General features: G+C 34.5%; 2 protein-coding genes across 3 annotated transcripts in view; both read right to left on the bottom strand.

The window, feature by feature from the left end:
- LOC127881652 (adiponectin receptor protein 1-like) overlaps positions 1-14500 on the bottom strand; it is a 503063-nt gene that overhangs the window by 182414 nt on the left and 306149 nt on the right. The gene's annotated exons all lie outside the window — the stretch shown is intronic.
- LOC127881660 (RIB43A-like with coiled-coils protein 2) lies at positions 9596-13571 on the bottom strand. The gene is made up of 6 exons (XM_052429751.1): positions 13360-13571; positions 13113-13194; positions 11741-11971; positions 11233-11465; positions 10708-10935; positions 9596-10358 (listed from the first exon to the last, which is right to left on the bottom strand). Exons 1-6 carry the CDS (start codon positions 13474-13476, stop codon positions 10110-10112), a joined length of 1140 nt encoding a protein of 379 aa, XP_052285711.1. The 5' UTR covers positions 13477-13571; the 3' UTR covers positions 9596-10109.

The raw sequence follows: 14500 nt of genomic DNA on the forward strand, positions 1-14500 counted from the left end.
TATTATATATATATATATATACATACAAGGGAAAAAGTGTATAAATGTTGCTTTAAGGTAGGTGAAACTATGTCACAAAGTATATTTACATTTTTTTTTAGGGTAGGTGTACCCATTGAGCATAAAAAGCGCACAACGAATATACAATATATGTAATTTATTTTGTGTAGTCGCGATTAATTCCTCTTGTTAAATTATATTAATAAAAGGATACAAGAAAATCTATTTATGGTGTTGTTTTTTTCCTGTTTGCCTGTTTGCATTTACAAATAAAATATTTTGCCAATAATACTACCGAGTTTATAATGTGTGCATTGATGTAATCAGCTATGGTCAGATTACAGAATGATATAATTGCAAAATTTAGTTCAATGTTTTGGAAGACTTTTTTTAGTTGACTTGCACAATGTACCTCGTCAACATCACAGTCATGTGGTTGATATTGATACGCGCCAGAAAACACATTTCAACAAACACGAGTATGAATAAATCAAATGTATATTGGTGTACATTAGATGAACAATTGGTAAATTACGTTATACGATTTAACAAATTTGATATGATACTCAAAGATTCCTTAACACATAAACAAAGTGTTATTAGTTCAGACCCTGTTCTTTAGTTGCAGCAATTGTACATACTTAATGACAGATGGATTATGGATTATCATAGTGGTAAGTTATTATATGCTGTGTGCATGGAATCGATCTATTTATTGTTTGTTTTCATTCTTATTTGTTTGAGTACAGTACAACAACTTTTGGGATGTTTAAATCTAAAATCTAAAAATGGTCGTATACATATCAAAATATATTAAATAATGTATTTATTATAGATATAGAGCGTGACAATAAATATCATGCTCGATATCTCCCCTTTGATCGTGTCTTTCTTTTGCCTACCAGAGTAGCACGGATAAAAACACGCAGGTGCGCGTGACGTCACGCGTGAATTGATCTATAGCTTAAATTTATGGACAAGTTTTCCTTACTACCTTAACGTCTTCACTAAAAGAAAACACGTTACTTCGCGTATTCGTGTAAACGTTGTAAAGTTTATTGCATTGTCGTGCTAGAACGCTAGTGAAACGTACGCAAAGCGTGGTTTACGGTTGTATGAATCTGCCATTCAAGCTTTTAGCAGTACATACAGAGCATGGTTGCTGAATTCTTTCATAGTCCATAATAATATATTTCAGATAAATGGTTAAAAGAATGACGATCCTTTTTTAATAAAAATAAATATGAAAGCGGTAACAAAAATCATTGAGCATTCACCATTATTTTGTTCGTTACTGGTCCATAGACAAGAGTATATTTTCAAAAGAACTGAACAATTGTTATAAAAAAAAACTGTTAAAACATTGGTATACAATACGTACAGTAGACTCTGCCAATACCGGACTCTCTGAATACCGGAACTCTCCCGATTCCGGAGGGTCGGGCCAGTCCCGTATTTTCTCCTTCTATTTCTTTGTTAAAAAATCTTGAATAAACCGAACTCTCTGAAAACCGGAAACCGGACGGGTATCTCCGTAAATTTGGTCATTTTCAACGTAAAATACATTGAGTAAACCGGACGGTCTAAATTATTAAGATGCCCGAGGCGTGAAAATAGCAATACCTTGTCAACACAGCGAGTGCGGTGTCACACATTTTGCTCAAGCAATTATCGATAATCGGATTAAACATACCATAAAGGTGTCAAGTCGTTACCGCGCTATGGGAGTCCGATTAAGTAATGTAAAACAAACTGTGAATGTCTATAATAGACGTGCGGTAACACCAAAAAGTGATTGACTCGATCGTTTTATTAATTATTTATTATCGCCTATAATAAACAATTTAATTGTTTGTTTTTTTTTGTTTTTTTTTATACAAGCGCCCTTTTCATATTCGCGGGTGCGTTCAAAGGCGCTTTACATGTTTTTCCCTGATCACTGGGTCACAAGTCGTCCGTTAACATCTTGGCGCAGTATGCAGCCACGGCACATTGGCTTATTTCCCTCACAGGTACCCATTTATACAACTGGGTGGAGAGGAGCAGATATGGGATAAATTTCTTGCTCAAGGAAATTCCAGTGGTCAGGGCGGGATTCGAACCCGGGACCTCTCGACCCCTAAGCCAGCGTCCTACCATTAGACCACTGCTCCCATAAACATAGCATAATTAAAATGCATAATTAAAAAATTAATGCATGCCGTTGCGACGATCACTTTCTTGTGATCTTCTCGGGTATTTTAAAAGATTTTATAGCCATGTTTTTAACGCTGAAATGGTTGTTTGTTTGTCAGATAAACTGTTAGAAATATGACTGTTAAATATTCATCCATCTGTATGCAAATTCATTCATTGCCGTTTACTAATTTCGAATGCATCTAAAATGTCGCAGCCTCCAGCTAAACGCAGACGTGTATAGCTTACGTTAGAGGATAAGATAAAGGTCATCACGGAATCAGCTGCTCAACCAAAACTATCTCTGAAGGCACTCGCGAGCGCTTCAATCGATTAAAAACACATTTTTATGTCCCCCACTATAGTAGTGGGGGACATATTGTTTTTGCCCTGTCTGTTGGTCTGTCTGTTGGTCTGTCTGTTTGCGCCAACTTTAACATTTTGCAATAACTTTTGCTATATTGAAGATAGCAACTTCATATTTGGCATGCATGTGTATCTTATGAAGCTGCACATTTTGAGTGGTGAAAGGTCAATGTCAAGGTCATCCTTCAAGGTCAGAGGTCAAATATATATGGCCAAAATCGCTCAATTTATGATTACTTTTGCAATATTGAAGATAGCAACTTGATATTTGGCATGCATGTGTATCTCATGGAGCTGCACATTTTGAGTGGTGAAAAGTGAAGGTCATCCTTCAAGGTCAGAGGTCAAATATATGTGGCCCAAATCGCTTATTTTATGAATACTTTTGCAATATTGAAGATAGCAACTTGATATTTGGCATGCACATGCATCTCATGGAGCTGCACATTTTGAGTGGTGAAATGTCAAGGTCAAGGTCATCCTTCAAGGTCAGAGGTCAAATATATGTGGCCCAAATCGCTTATTTTATGAATACTTTTGCAATATTGAATATAGCAACTTGATATTTGGCATGCATGTGTATCTCATGGAGCTGCACATTTTGAGTGGTGAAAGGTCAAGGTCAAGGTCATCCTTCACAAGTTCAAGGTCATCCTTCAAAGTCAAACGTCATATAGGGGGACATTGTGTTTCACAAACGCATCTTGTTTAAGAATGCAATTAACATCATCAGTACCTGCGTACAGTTATCACATGGTATATGTAAATGTATATGGTTTGTTTTATTTTTATGTGATTCTGTACACAATGCATACCATGTATATTTCGGCAATATGCATACTCTTGGTAAACCGGAACTCTCTGCACCCAATTGTATAAACGCAGGTTAAAGTTACCACTCGGTAGCTTTTAAACCTTGGTAAGTTTGCGGTTATTCAGATTTAGTAACCGTCAAGGTAACTCGATTGTATAAACACGAAATACCGCAAAGTAACCAATCCCTTGCACGACGGTTACATTACATTTACATATATGTGAGAGCAAGGAACGACAACTCTGCGTGGAGATTGCACATTCGGTACCCCTCGCAGATTATCATAATCGGACTCGGGAGAAATACGGGTTGAATGAAGTCCGCCCACGTGATACCATTCTAAGAATGTTACAACAACAAAAACAATAACAACGACGGCGTCCATAATTCCTGTAGAGTTTGTACTTGCTCTGGCTTCAGAGCATAGAAAATCCCCATTTTCATCTTTGCAAAATGTAAACAACTCGCAAAACCGGCCATGTTTGTTTTTACTATGTAATTTTGATTCGCGTAGGCCCGCGTAGGTAGACCGCAATACCGCTTCCGAAATGTGTATTCATACTATCTCCTTCGAGGTACTTATCCGATGTTTGACGGAAAGGGCCGAGAATGTGCGATTGGAGATTGCAAAGTAACTAAACCGCGCATAGTGGAATTTAACCAACGGTAAATTTAACCAAAACATTCCCACAATGCATTTTCTTATGACGTAATTTTCGCGCGAAGTGTCACGCTTCGATTTCGTTAACAAACAAAATAAACAGCGTCATGTATTTTTTTATCAAATTCATTTACAAATGATTTTACAATAAAATGAAGTGTACATTTTAACTATGAGTTCATCAAATTTTTCAAAATGTTTACGAACATTTGTCACAGACCAGGGAAAAAATATCATGATGTCGGGATTTGCCTCATTTAGCGGAATCCCTGGTGCTTCCAACTGCGAGAGAGTGCTTGATAAGACGCCTAATTTTCTTGTTTTTTAAATGATGTAACATATTCATGGTCGTCGTAACATGCTAGCCTATTCTTTTAATTTTGCTTATAACCCGTTTTCATATGACTGCGTTATAAAATAATATCTTTCGCCAAAGAACGATGTTTACACATTCAAAGCACAACGCTGAGTATATCCTTAACTTCAAATTACATCCGAAAATCACTCTGTCTGTAGTCCAATATTGCATATTGAAATTGAGAAAATTGCGAGTCTTTTTGACGATTTATTATAAACGCGACTTATTTCACACGTACATGCACTGTATATCGACGCATTTCAATTGTCAATTTATCACATTTTCCTTATTTCGTGCAATGTGCATTGTTTATAATCCGTGCATATACTTTTGACATTTTTAGAATGTACAACAAGCCATACAAATATCGCACAATTCATAAATAATTTGCAATATTTGCTTTCCGATTAAATTCATGTTAGGCATAGAGATGTGTAAAGTATAAGATGATAAAAATAGCACCACACTGGAATTCGGAATGTCCCATTTTTTACACGGGTATTAACGACTCATTTATATGTTGTGTAATGGAATGTTTTTCATTCTTTGTTTACTTATATATTAAATTATTTTCGTGTACAGTAAGGGCATTTACCATAGACAAATAAAACATTGTGTAAGTTTAAAAATATGTTTGTATGCAGAAATCTGCAAATGTAACCGAGTTTACCAACGGCTATTATTTGTTAAACTGCTCCGGTTCATTTGAACAGCAGTAATGTAGAGTACGTGACGTGGCGTGTGACGAAAAAGAATCGAGTTCATAAACTCATTTGAAAATAGTAATAGGATGGCGTAAGGGTCTTTATTTAACTATGCTAAAATAATTATTAAAGACCCTAGATGCAAAATCGTCAATTATTGAGTTAAATGGATTATTTATTGATTTTAAAGGATTATTAAAGGTAAGATACTAGTTCGAACGTGTTTTAGTTTTTGTTTGTACTTTTGTCGTTTACGGTTTTCGGAGAAATGATTTTAACATGGGCGCCATTGATGCATCGGATCACACACGGCATATCCATTCTGCGCGTCCTTAAATTCGTCGTCCGAAGTCGGAAAACGTATTGCCCTGTAAATTAAGTCAAATAAAGTGTCAGTCGCTGCAATTGTCTGTTTACTTGTCGAAATGTTCAAGGTTGTCGATTGTTAGCTTTAATAATGTCGTGCGACTCGGCCATTTTGTGTAAGTTACCTCTCGGTTACTTGTACTTACCCACCTAGAGAAGCAGGGTATGTTTTAACTGGGTTTTAACCGATCGGTATAACTTACCCAATTTTATACAAACGCTTACCGACCAGTTACCAACAAGTTACCGACTTTTAACCGCCGGTATGTGGTTAACCGCCGGTTTAACTGTTTATACAATCGGGTGCAAAAAAACCGGATGATCAGGCCGGTCCCGAGACCGTCCGTTTTACAGAGAGTCTACTGTATTTATTTATTATTGATTCATTTTATCTCTATATAGGTTGCGATTATCGCGTAAGTCTCGGATAGTATGGGACTGTAAACGCCTTCAATGACAGATGCTGCCTGTGGACAGGTTTATTTTTCGACGTAACTGTTTAACCCAACTTTTCACTTAAGCTGACCTCTGTTACCGTCCAATTAAATGTGAATACAAATATCTTGCCAGTAGGCCAGAAACCTTTCAAAATAGAAAACGTGCAATCTACAGTTATCCCGTTTTCATTAATATGTAATGCAATTTACTTTTTATTTTATTTATATTTTATTTATAGGGTATGAAACTTGATACTCAAGTGAGTTTTGCAGCCATGTTAACTGCGTGTTCAGCATGATCCAATTTTATCGCTAAGGAAAAGGCTTGAGGGATAGAACAATTTCACACTGAACTATCGACATCAATACAGTCTGTGTGTGATTCTTATCTTTAGAAAATAGTAAGCTCCAGAGCGTCTGTTATTAAAAGCGACGTTCTCATATTTATTTATGACTACCATAAATGCATTCTGTGTACTACTAAGTATATTTTAGATCATAAAAGTATTGTTTTCCCTATCCTGATATTCGTTGTGACCGAACTGATTTAAATTGTTTACGAAATTGAACGTCAAACATGTAAAAATATCGATATACAATCAACATCATTTTAATGCCTCAAAGCATAACATATGTAGCTCCAGAAGCTCCACATCTTGATAAAAAAACGATGTTTTGTTTTTATAAAATGCACGTTTTAAACAAAATTGAACAATCAAATGAAGAGTATATAAACGGATCAACTGTTCGTACAAGAATCAAATTGTTCCTGAATTGGATCTTAGCATTTGCAACCATGAACCACTTAATTTTTTATTGTTACTTGTGATTTCCAACTATGTATTGGTCTGTTGAACCAATTATGCACCAGATTTCTGGTTGTCCTGATACTAAATTAAATTGGAAACAGTTTATAAGCAAATACTAACATGCGAACAAAGACTGTCAGGTTCGTTGAAGTTTACAACATCAAACGAGGGCATATGTGCACCATAATTGATCTTGTTATACTGAACGTAAACGAGCGAACTGCGATGGGTATCTATGTAAAGACTATGTTTGTTTGTTTAAAGGGATCTTTTCACGCTTTGGTAAATTGACAAAATTGAAAAAAATTGTTTCAGATTCGTAACTTTTCGTTTCAGTTATGATATTTGTGAGGAAACAGTAATACTGAACATTAACCATGCTCTAATATAGCCATTATATGCATCTTTTGACGATTTTAAAACCTAAAAATTATAAAGCGTTGCAACGCGAAACGATTGAATAATTTGGAGAGTTCTGTTTTTGTCGTTAAATTTTGTGAAACTACGAAGATTGCTTATATAAGGTATAAAATACGTCAAGATTGTGTCCCGGCTGAATAGCTCAGTAGGCTAAAGCGTTTTTACTTCAGGACTCTGGCAGGACTCCAGGGGTCACTGGTTCGAAACCTGCTCCGGGCAATGTTCTTTTCCTTTTTTTATTTTTTTCTTGATTTTTTACTGGAGCTTTTACGATCCAATGTTTACATTTATCAATATAAAGCATTTAATGAATAAGTTTTAAAAATGCCAAAATCTGTGAAAATGACCCTTTAACGGGATTAAACATAAAAACAAACAAGAGATGTGTTTGTCTGAAACACAATGCACCCTATTGCGCCGCTTTAAAATAAAATTTCAATATACCATTTGGCAGGTTTAGTAATTATCTACCTTTTAAAGCTTATTACTTCTCTTGGATGGTATTTTTTTACTTTTGACCCTGACCTTTCACCACTCAAAATGTGCAGCTTCATGAGATACACATGCATGCCAAATATCAAGTTGATACCTTCAATATTGCAAAAGTTATTGCAAAACTTTAATGCAAGGTTAAAGTTTTGGGACAGAATGACAGACAGGCCAAAAACAATATACCACCGATCATTCGATCCGGGGGCATAACAAATCATGTCAAATCGACAACGCAGACACTAATGCCCTATCATAAATAAAGCAATTTTTGTAAATCCATTTTGAGGAAATTACGTAGGGATGTTATTTTTCACGGCGCCTAACCAAAACGGATAATACCGGAAACATTAAGGGTTGTTGATTTAAACGCGAAACGGCACCTTATCGTATCAGAAATTGTGCCAAGTATTTTTAATAAAAACGTAAAAATAATTTTCAGCAAATGTCATTCGTCAAAATTCGATATGAAAATAACTTAATTTATTTCCCGGGGCCAAATATATAAAACGCTTGGGCCGGTTAAATTAAAACTTGGTACGAGTGATTCTATGGAAAAATCAAATGCCGTCGCAATCCATTCTCAAATAACGGAGTTTTAGTCCTTGTGACTTGAAAATGAGCATATTTATATGTCTGGATATAAGGATAATGCAGATGCACGCCAAATTGCGACGCAAACTATTTATTGGCAACGGAATAATTGCCCATTTTGAGTTGAAAATGTTATTTTTATTTAGGATTTTACTGTCTTGAGCTCTATTTCAGATAACATTAAAGTACCCAAAGCGTTGTCAAGGTCAATCTTATAAAATTATCCGCTCATATTTGTCCTTTGTATATGTCACATTTGCGAATAATCCCTCTTTATTTATGAATGGGTGTATAACTAAACCAAAATAACAAAACAATGCATATTTAATGAAAATATGTTACATTTGACCTCACTCAGCGTGTGACCTTGACCCTAGAGACCCGAATTTTACACTTGACACACAGCTCATATTAAGGAAATCAAATATAGACACTTATTACAGAATCCCTTGATGCGTGGTGAAGGTATGGATAAATTATGACTAATCCACCACATTTGAGATCTTTGGCCGCCTTAGTCTGGGGACTGCACAGGGTAATCTCAGACAAAACTTTATGCACATGCATTAAGACCCGTTTTCCCACAGGAAGGCTCGAATTCTAAAGTCTTAACAAAATACATTCATTACAGCATGTAATGCAAACATTTTTTTTCATCATTACCCACCTTCCCATTTTTTACAATCAAGTTTTGTCAAAACAAGAGATATGTTTGTCAGAAACACAATGCCCCCTACTGCGCCGATTTGAAATAAAAAATATTTTTTATTATATCCCTTTAAAAAATATTACTTCCCTTGTGAAAATGATCTGTACCTGCCAAATGATATAAAGTAGAAATTATCTCCCTTTAAAGCTTGTTACTTTCCTTGGATTTTGTTTTTTGACCTTTGACCTTGAAGGATGAACTTGACCTTTCACCACTCAAAATGTGCAGCTCCATGAGATACACATGCATGCCAAATATCAAGTTGCTATCTTCAATATTGCAAAAGTTATGGCCAATGTTACAGTTTTCGGACAGACGCACAGACAGACAGACAGTTCAACTGCTATATGCCACCCTACCAGGGGCATAAAAAGACTATAAAATATAAATGAGTACACATTTTTGGCTGATGAACCTTTGCAAACCGATTTTTACCAATTTATCAGAAATGTAGTGATAAAAAAAAGTCATTAGAATGCAAGAATGCCAAATTATTAAAAAAAAATACAAGGCCATTTTTTTACAAACAAATTGTTTAACAAACAGTGTGTTAATCATAATGTATACTTTACATGCCAGTAAGTACACTGTTTTAATTCACAATTGATGGTCAGCTATATAAAGAACAAAAAAAGATGTGGAATATTTTTTTGTAAGAAAATCCAGCGAATTATCAATAAAACGGACAAAACATTTAAAGTTCAACTGTACAGTTTATTACAGACAGAAAGTTCACAAACCAAAACAATAACAACTTTACACGATATATTAAAATTATAACTGAATACAGAAAGTAATGGAACTCTTCCTTGCATCTAAAGCAAATATTACATGTCAAAAACATTCTTTCTCCTTTTTGTACCTTAAATTTAGTAAAAAACCAATATTGAATAACTGGCTCTTAAAAGATTTGTTTGAATGAAATAAGATACTTCCAAGCTATGATTTTATGATTTGAAAAGCATCATTCCTATAAAATAGTTATTTCAAACTTTTTATACTGTCTTTAAGAACATAAATGTTTTAAACAAAGCTAACTTCTCTTTATTGCATATGTTTATTGGTTGGCAGTAGAAAAGCATGTTATATATAAATTATAATATACAGAGAAAAAATCCTGTTTCAAAAACTCAAATGAAAGAACCAAACATTTATTAATTTAAGGTATCTGCAAACTTTAAAACCAATTATCACAGTGTAAGTCCTTTTATCGTGTAGAGGTGTTGAATTGACCAAAGTAAGCAGCTGTTGGTGGGTTGGTGTAAACCTCTTTGTCCAGATAATCCTTGTGGGAGGTTTGTTCCTGGGCAAGCCGGCGGTTTTCGTCCGCAAGGCGGCGCTGGAGTTCCTCGCGTTTACGCTCCTGTTCCCGCTCCAGAAGCATGGCAGCACGTGCGTTGGCAAGACGCTGACGATCGTGTTCAAGGTCACGAAGGTTCTGTTCTTGTGCCAGGCGCTAAAAACAGAAATCAAGGCGGTTAAACTTCATTATGCAAATCCAAAACAAGGAAACATTCATTGTGTCCACTGAGATTTTTTTGAATGAACGACAAAGCTAGCTATTAAAATTTTGTTTATTTTTTTTTATTTTAAATGAAGAATTGAATTGCATACTGGGTCTAATAGATTTGTACCATTATAAAGTTTAAACTTTCATTTTGAATAAATGACAGTACAAATTACTCAATAATTTTTTTTAATTTTGAAACAGTGAGGTTATAGCATGGTCTGTAATGTACAATCAATAAATCAAAAATTATAAACAGTACTGCTTATTAATCTGGGTACCAATAGCAAACATTCACCTCTTTTTCGAGCCTCTGTTTCTCTTGCTGCTTGCGGATATCCTCCAGCTGCTGTGGGCTCATGCCCTTCCAGCGGTCTGTGATCACCCTGTGAGGGCCGAACGCGCTCTGGGCCACTGCTGGGTTCTCAGTGAGCACATCTCCAAACACATGGTTGGCAATCTCGGTCATGTTGTCATCCAGCTCCTGCTGCTTATGTAGTCGTTCCCTTTCGGACCTTTCTCTTGCCTGAAGAAGTAGATTTACTTAGTATCCTTTTCTTACATAAATATAATTTAGGAAACTTACTTCATTTGTAAAAGTGTATAATTTTATAACTGATACAGTATACTTAATAATAAGGTTTCTGCAACTGTAAAAGCTTTTAGATGTACTTTTATTAGAATCTGTAACACAATTTTATTTAATGTTTATTTTATTATTGTGAATGCATCTCTCACCAATAAACAGAGTGCCTAAACTAAAACACTAAACAAATATCAGAAAGAAAGGCAACAAACTTTCCCTAAGAACAACAGTGCTTACCAATGCATTATTATAATCAGTTGTTGCCAAATTGATGTTCCTCCTGCACTCCTCTTCAGCAGACTGCAGTTCCATGGCTCTCTGGTCCAGTTCACGCATCTTGAGCTCATAGAGATGGTCGGCTTGTTGCTGATTTCTGCGAGCCTGGTCCCTCTCCCTCTGTTGCTCGATGGACCATTCCCTTAGCTGCTCTTGTTGGTACTTGTTCCGGGCCTTGCTGTTCAGGTCCTCACCTGAATATAATGTAGACACACAATCAACTTTCATTATACTTGGAAGCTCCAATAATACTTGTATAGTTAGTTAACAAAATTTGGAAGTTATAAATTCCAAAGGAGTTATTTTAACACTTAATACACATTGATGACCTTTCAAAAAGGAAACAACACTAGACATTTTCAATATTTAAAGAATTATGCATTGAAATAAAATGTAGCAAATGAGTTGGACAATTGTTTTACATTGATTTTTTTATTTATTTTATGATTATGTGCACAAAATTGACAACCTTCAAATTTCTGTATACTGGATATTCCACATCTGGGATCATCATCGCTAACTCTTGCTGGCTTGTCTTTTTTGAGGTAGTCAGGGTCATACAAATCAAACTCTCTTCGGCTGTCTGGCTGTTGGTGTAAACTACGGAACTCATTCAGAGCTCTATTAAGTTCTATTATATCTGTCTCTTGACGTTTTTCCAGAAGTTGTGAAATTTTATCATTTCGGATAGCATCAGCAGCTGTAATATAAATAGATTATGCTGCTGTTTACTATAAATATTGTTGCTTCAAACCCAGAACAAATGTTAAAAGCCCAAGGAATGTTAACAATGGTCAAACAAAAATAAGCATATTTATTTGCATGTCAATACATAAAAACTAATTAAGATTGGCATCAAATAGCAACATTGGTATTCAAATATTCAGTCATTAAAGTATTTGAATATTAAAATTCAATTGTTTGGTATTCAATATTTGTATAATTAAGCTCTTAAACATTACTTTTAGCAGATGACATGTCCAATGAACCATTAAAATACGTCCAAACATCACAAAAATGCTGAAGCATTTGTTACAATAATTTTATATTGAACCAATACAAAAAACTATAAATATATAAAAATACAAGCACCCTATATCAAAATCAGATATTGTGGATAATTAAAAGAATTTGAATTACATGTGGGATGACTAAAACATTGCATAATTATTTATTAGACCCTCACGCTATAATAGCTTTTCTTAGCAATGTTGCGGAACAGTTAAAACTACATTAAAATTGAACTAAATTGAGCTTGATATGCTTGATTATAAATAGACAGCTATTAAAACCTAAGGCTTAATTGTCCATATAAATGTATTCCCAGAGCCTTTGATAATTTTTGCTATGGCAGCTCTCAGCAACCCTTTGGGTTATAAAGCTGAGAGTTGAATTATTGCAACTAAAGGCTTTACAAAGTATCAAACTGTCATTTTACTTTTATTATGTTGATCCATTTTTACCCCTTTCCAGTGCCAGCATAGTTAGGATTGCTTTTGATAATGTTCGTTCTTCTCAGGTATGTGTATTAACACATACCTGGTTCTTCTTGAATGCTCTGAGCTTTGATGAGTACAACTACATACGTACAGCTCAAGAGGGTCAATAGCTGGGAGTTGGATTATTGCAACTATTGATAATGTTGAAAAATTATCCCATGGCTAATTAAATATACAATAGTTTTCTATTTATGTGAATGAGGGTTGGAATACCTAAAAATCTGCAGGACGAAACACAAAGTTATTATGTTGAACTGTTTACACTTCACAGTCTTCTTAATTGTGCAGGTTATCATAGCGATAAACAAATAAATTCAACTTTAAGCAATCATATTTTTTTACCGAATGCCTCTCCTCTTCTTCTTTCATAGCTTTCCTGTTGCTGTTTATCTTTTATTTGTTGTTGGAGAGCTTGAACATCAACCTGTCGTAACAAAATTACTTCTTTAAATTTACAATTTACTAAAGAAAAATCAGTTACTTTATTTCATTAATTTCATATTAAAACAACGATAAAGAATGTACGAAAACATTATAATAAACCAAACTGATGCTCTTGACGAAGTGGATTTAACATAATAAAGCTTACCCCAATTGTCCTAGATTTTGCATTAAATATTCTTGATTTTCTTTGTTCTTCCATATTACGCCGCCGCTCGATTGCGGCGGCTTCTTTATAGTCAACCGGCAAATCCAATTTATACATTTTGTTTCTATTTTGAGGCCAAAATTTAAATGAATTTAATGTTTCTTAGTTGTTGACACCATCCAGTGTACTCCGTTGCCATGAACAAAAATGCTGCGCTACGATTGGTTAATTTCCTATTGAACCAACGGTAAAAAAATGAACAGAAAGAAAGTGCCCGAAGTTTAAGTTGACACTTGCAGACGGGATTACAATTAGATGACTTGCAGACGGGATTTAAATTAGATGAAATGGTGCTATCTGCTTTTTTAAGTTGACAAAGTTAGATTATAACAAGAAGATTATCACAAGCTGATTAAATTAAAAAAACAACAACAGTTAGATCTATATATTGTGAATATGGCGCCGTGAATAGATCTATCACTTAAAACTTAAATCATTATTTTGACACAGTTACTATAGCACTTCGATCTGTATTATTGCATAAATGTTCGACCATGTTGAGATTCTTTCAATATTAGGCAATATTGTCTTACGACATTATTGTTATAATGGCCCAAACTAATATTGTTCCTTCGAACTGTGTCCAATATAAAAATAACACAATAATCGCGTTTCAAACTTCTCTTTTGTAATACTAACATAGTAATATTGAGCATCAACATTTGGAAAGCAACTGTAGTACTGCAATCAATTTTTATCTGTTGTGTGGTTTGAATGGTATGAATAGTGATTCCTTAATCACTTAAAGGTTCTTTATTGATATTGATGTCACATCCATCCCATTAAAGGAATTACTCTAATAAAAAAATTCACGTTTGCTCTTCTCCATCGCGATAAACATTAATAATTTTTTGAGAGATTGGACAACACAGTCGATATCATTTATGGTGAACAATAATGTACAAAACGATTAACTTTAAATTTAGTATTTTATATAAAAAATGTCTTTTACTATAAATATAAATCTACCAGTGACCTTGTGCATAATTAAAATGCAAGATAATTACTATATATGCAACATTACAAACACGTATAGAGTGGCAACATTTATTTAAATGTTCGTTCGGCTTACCAGTTTTTA

Source organism: Dreissena polymorpha, chromosome 5 (genome assembly GCF_020536995.1).
Source record: "Dreissena polymorpha isolate Duluth1 chromosome 5, UMN_Dpol_1.0, whole genome shotgun sequence".
NCBI lineage: Eukaryota > Metazoa > Mollusca > Bivalvia > Myida > Dreissenidae > Dreissena > Dreissena polymorpha.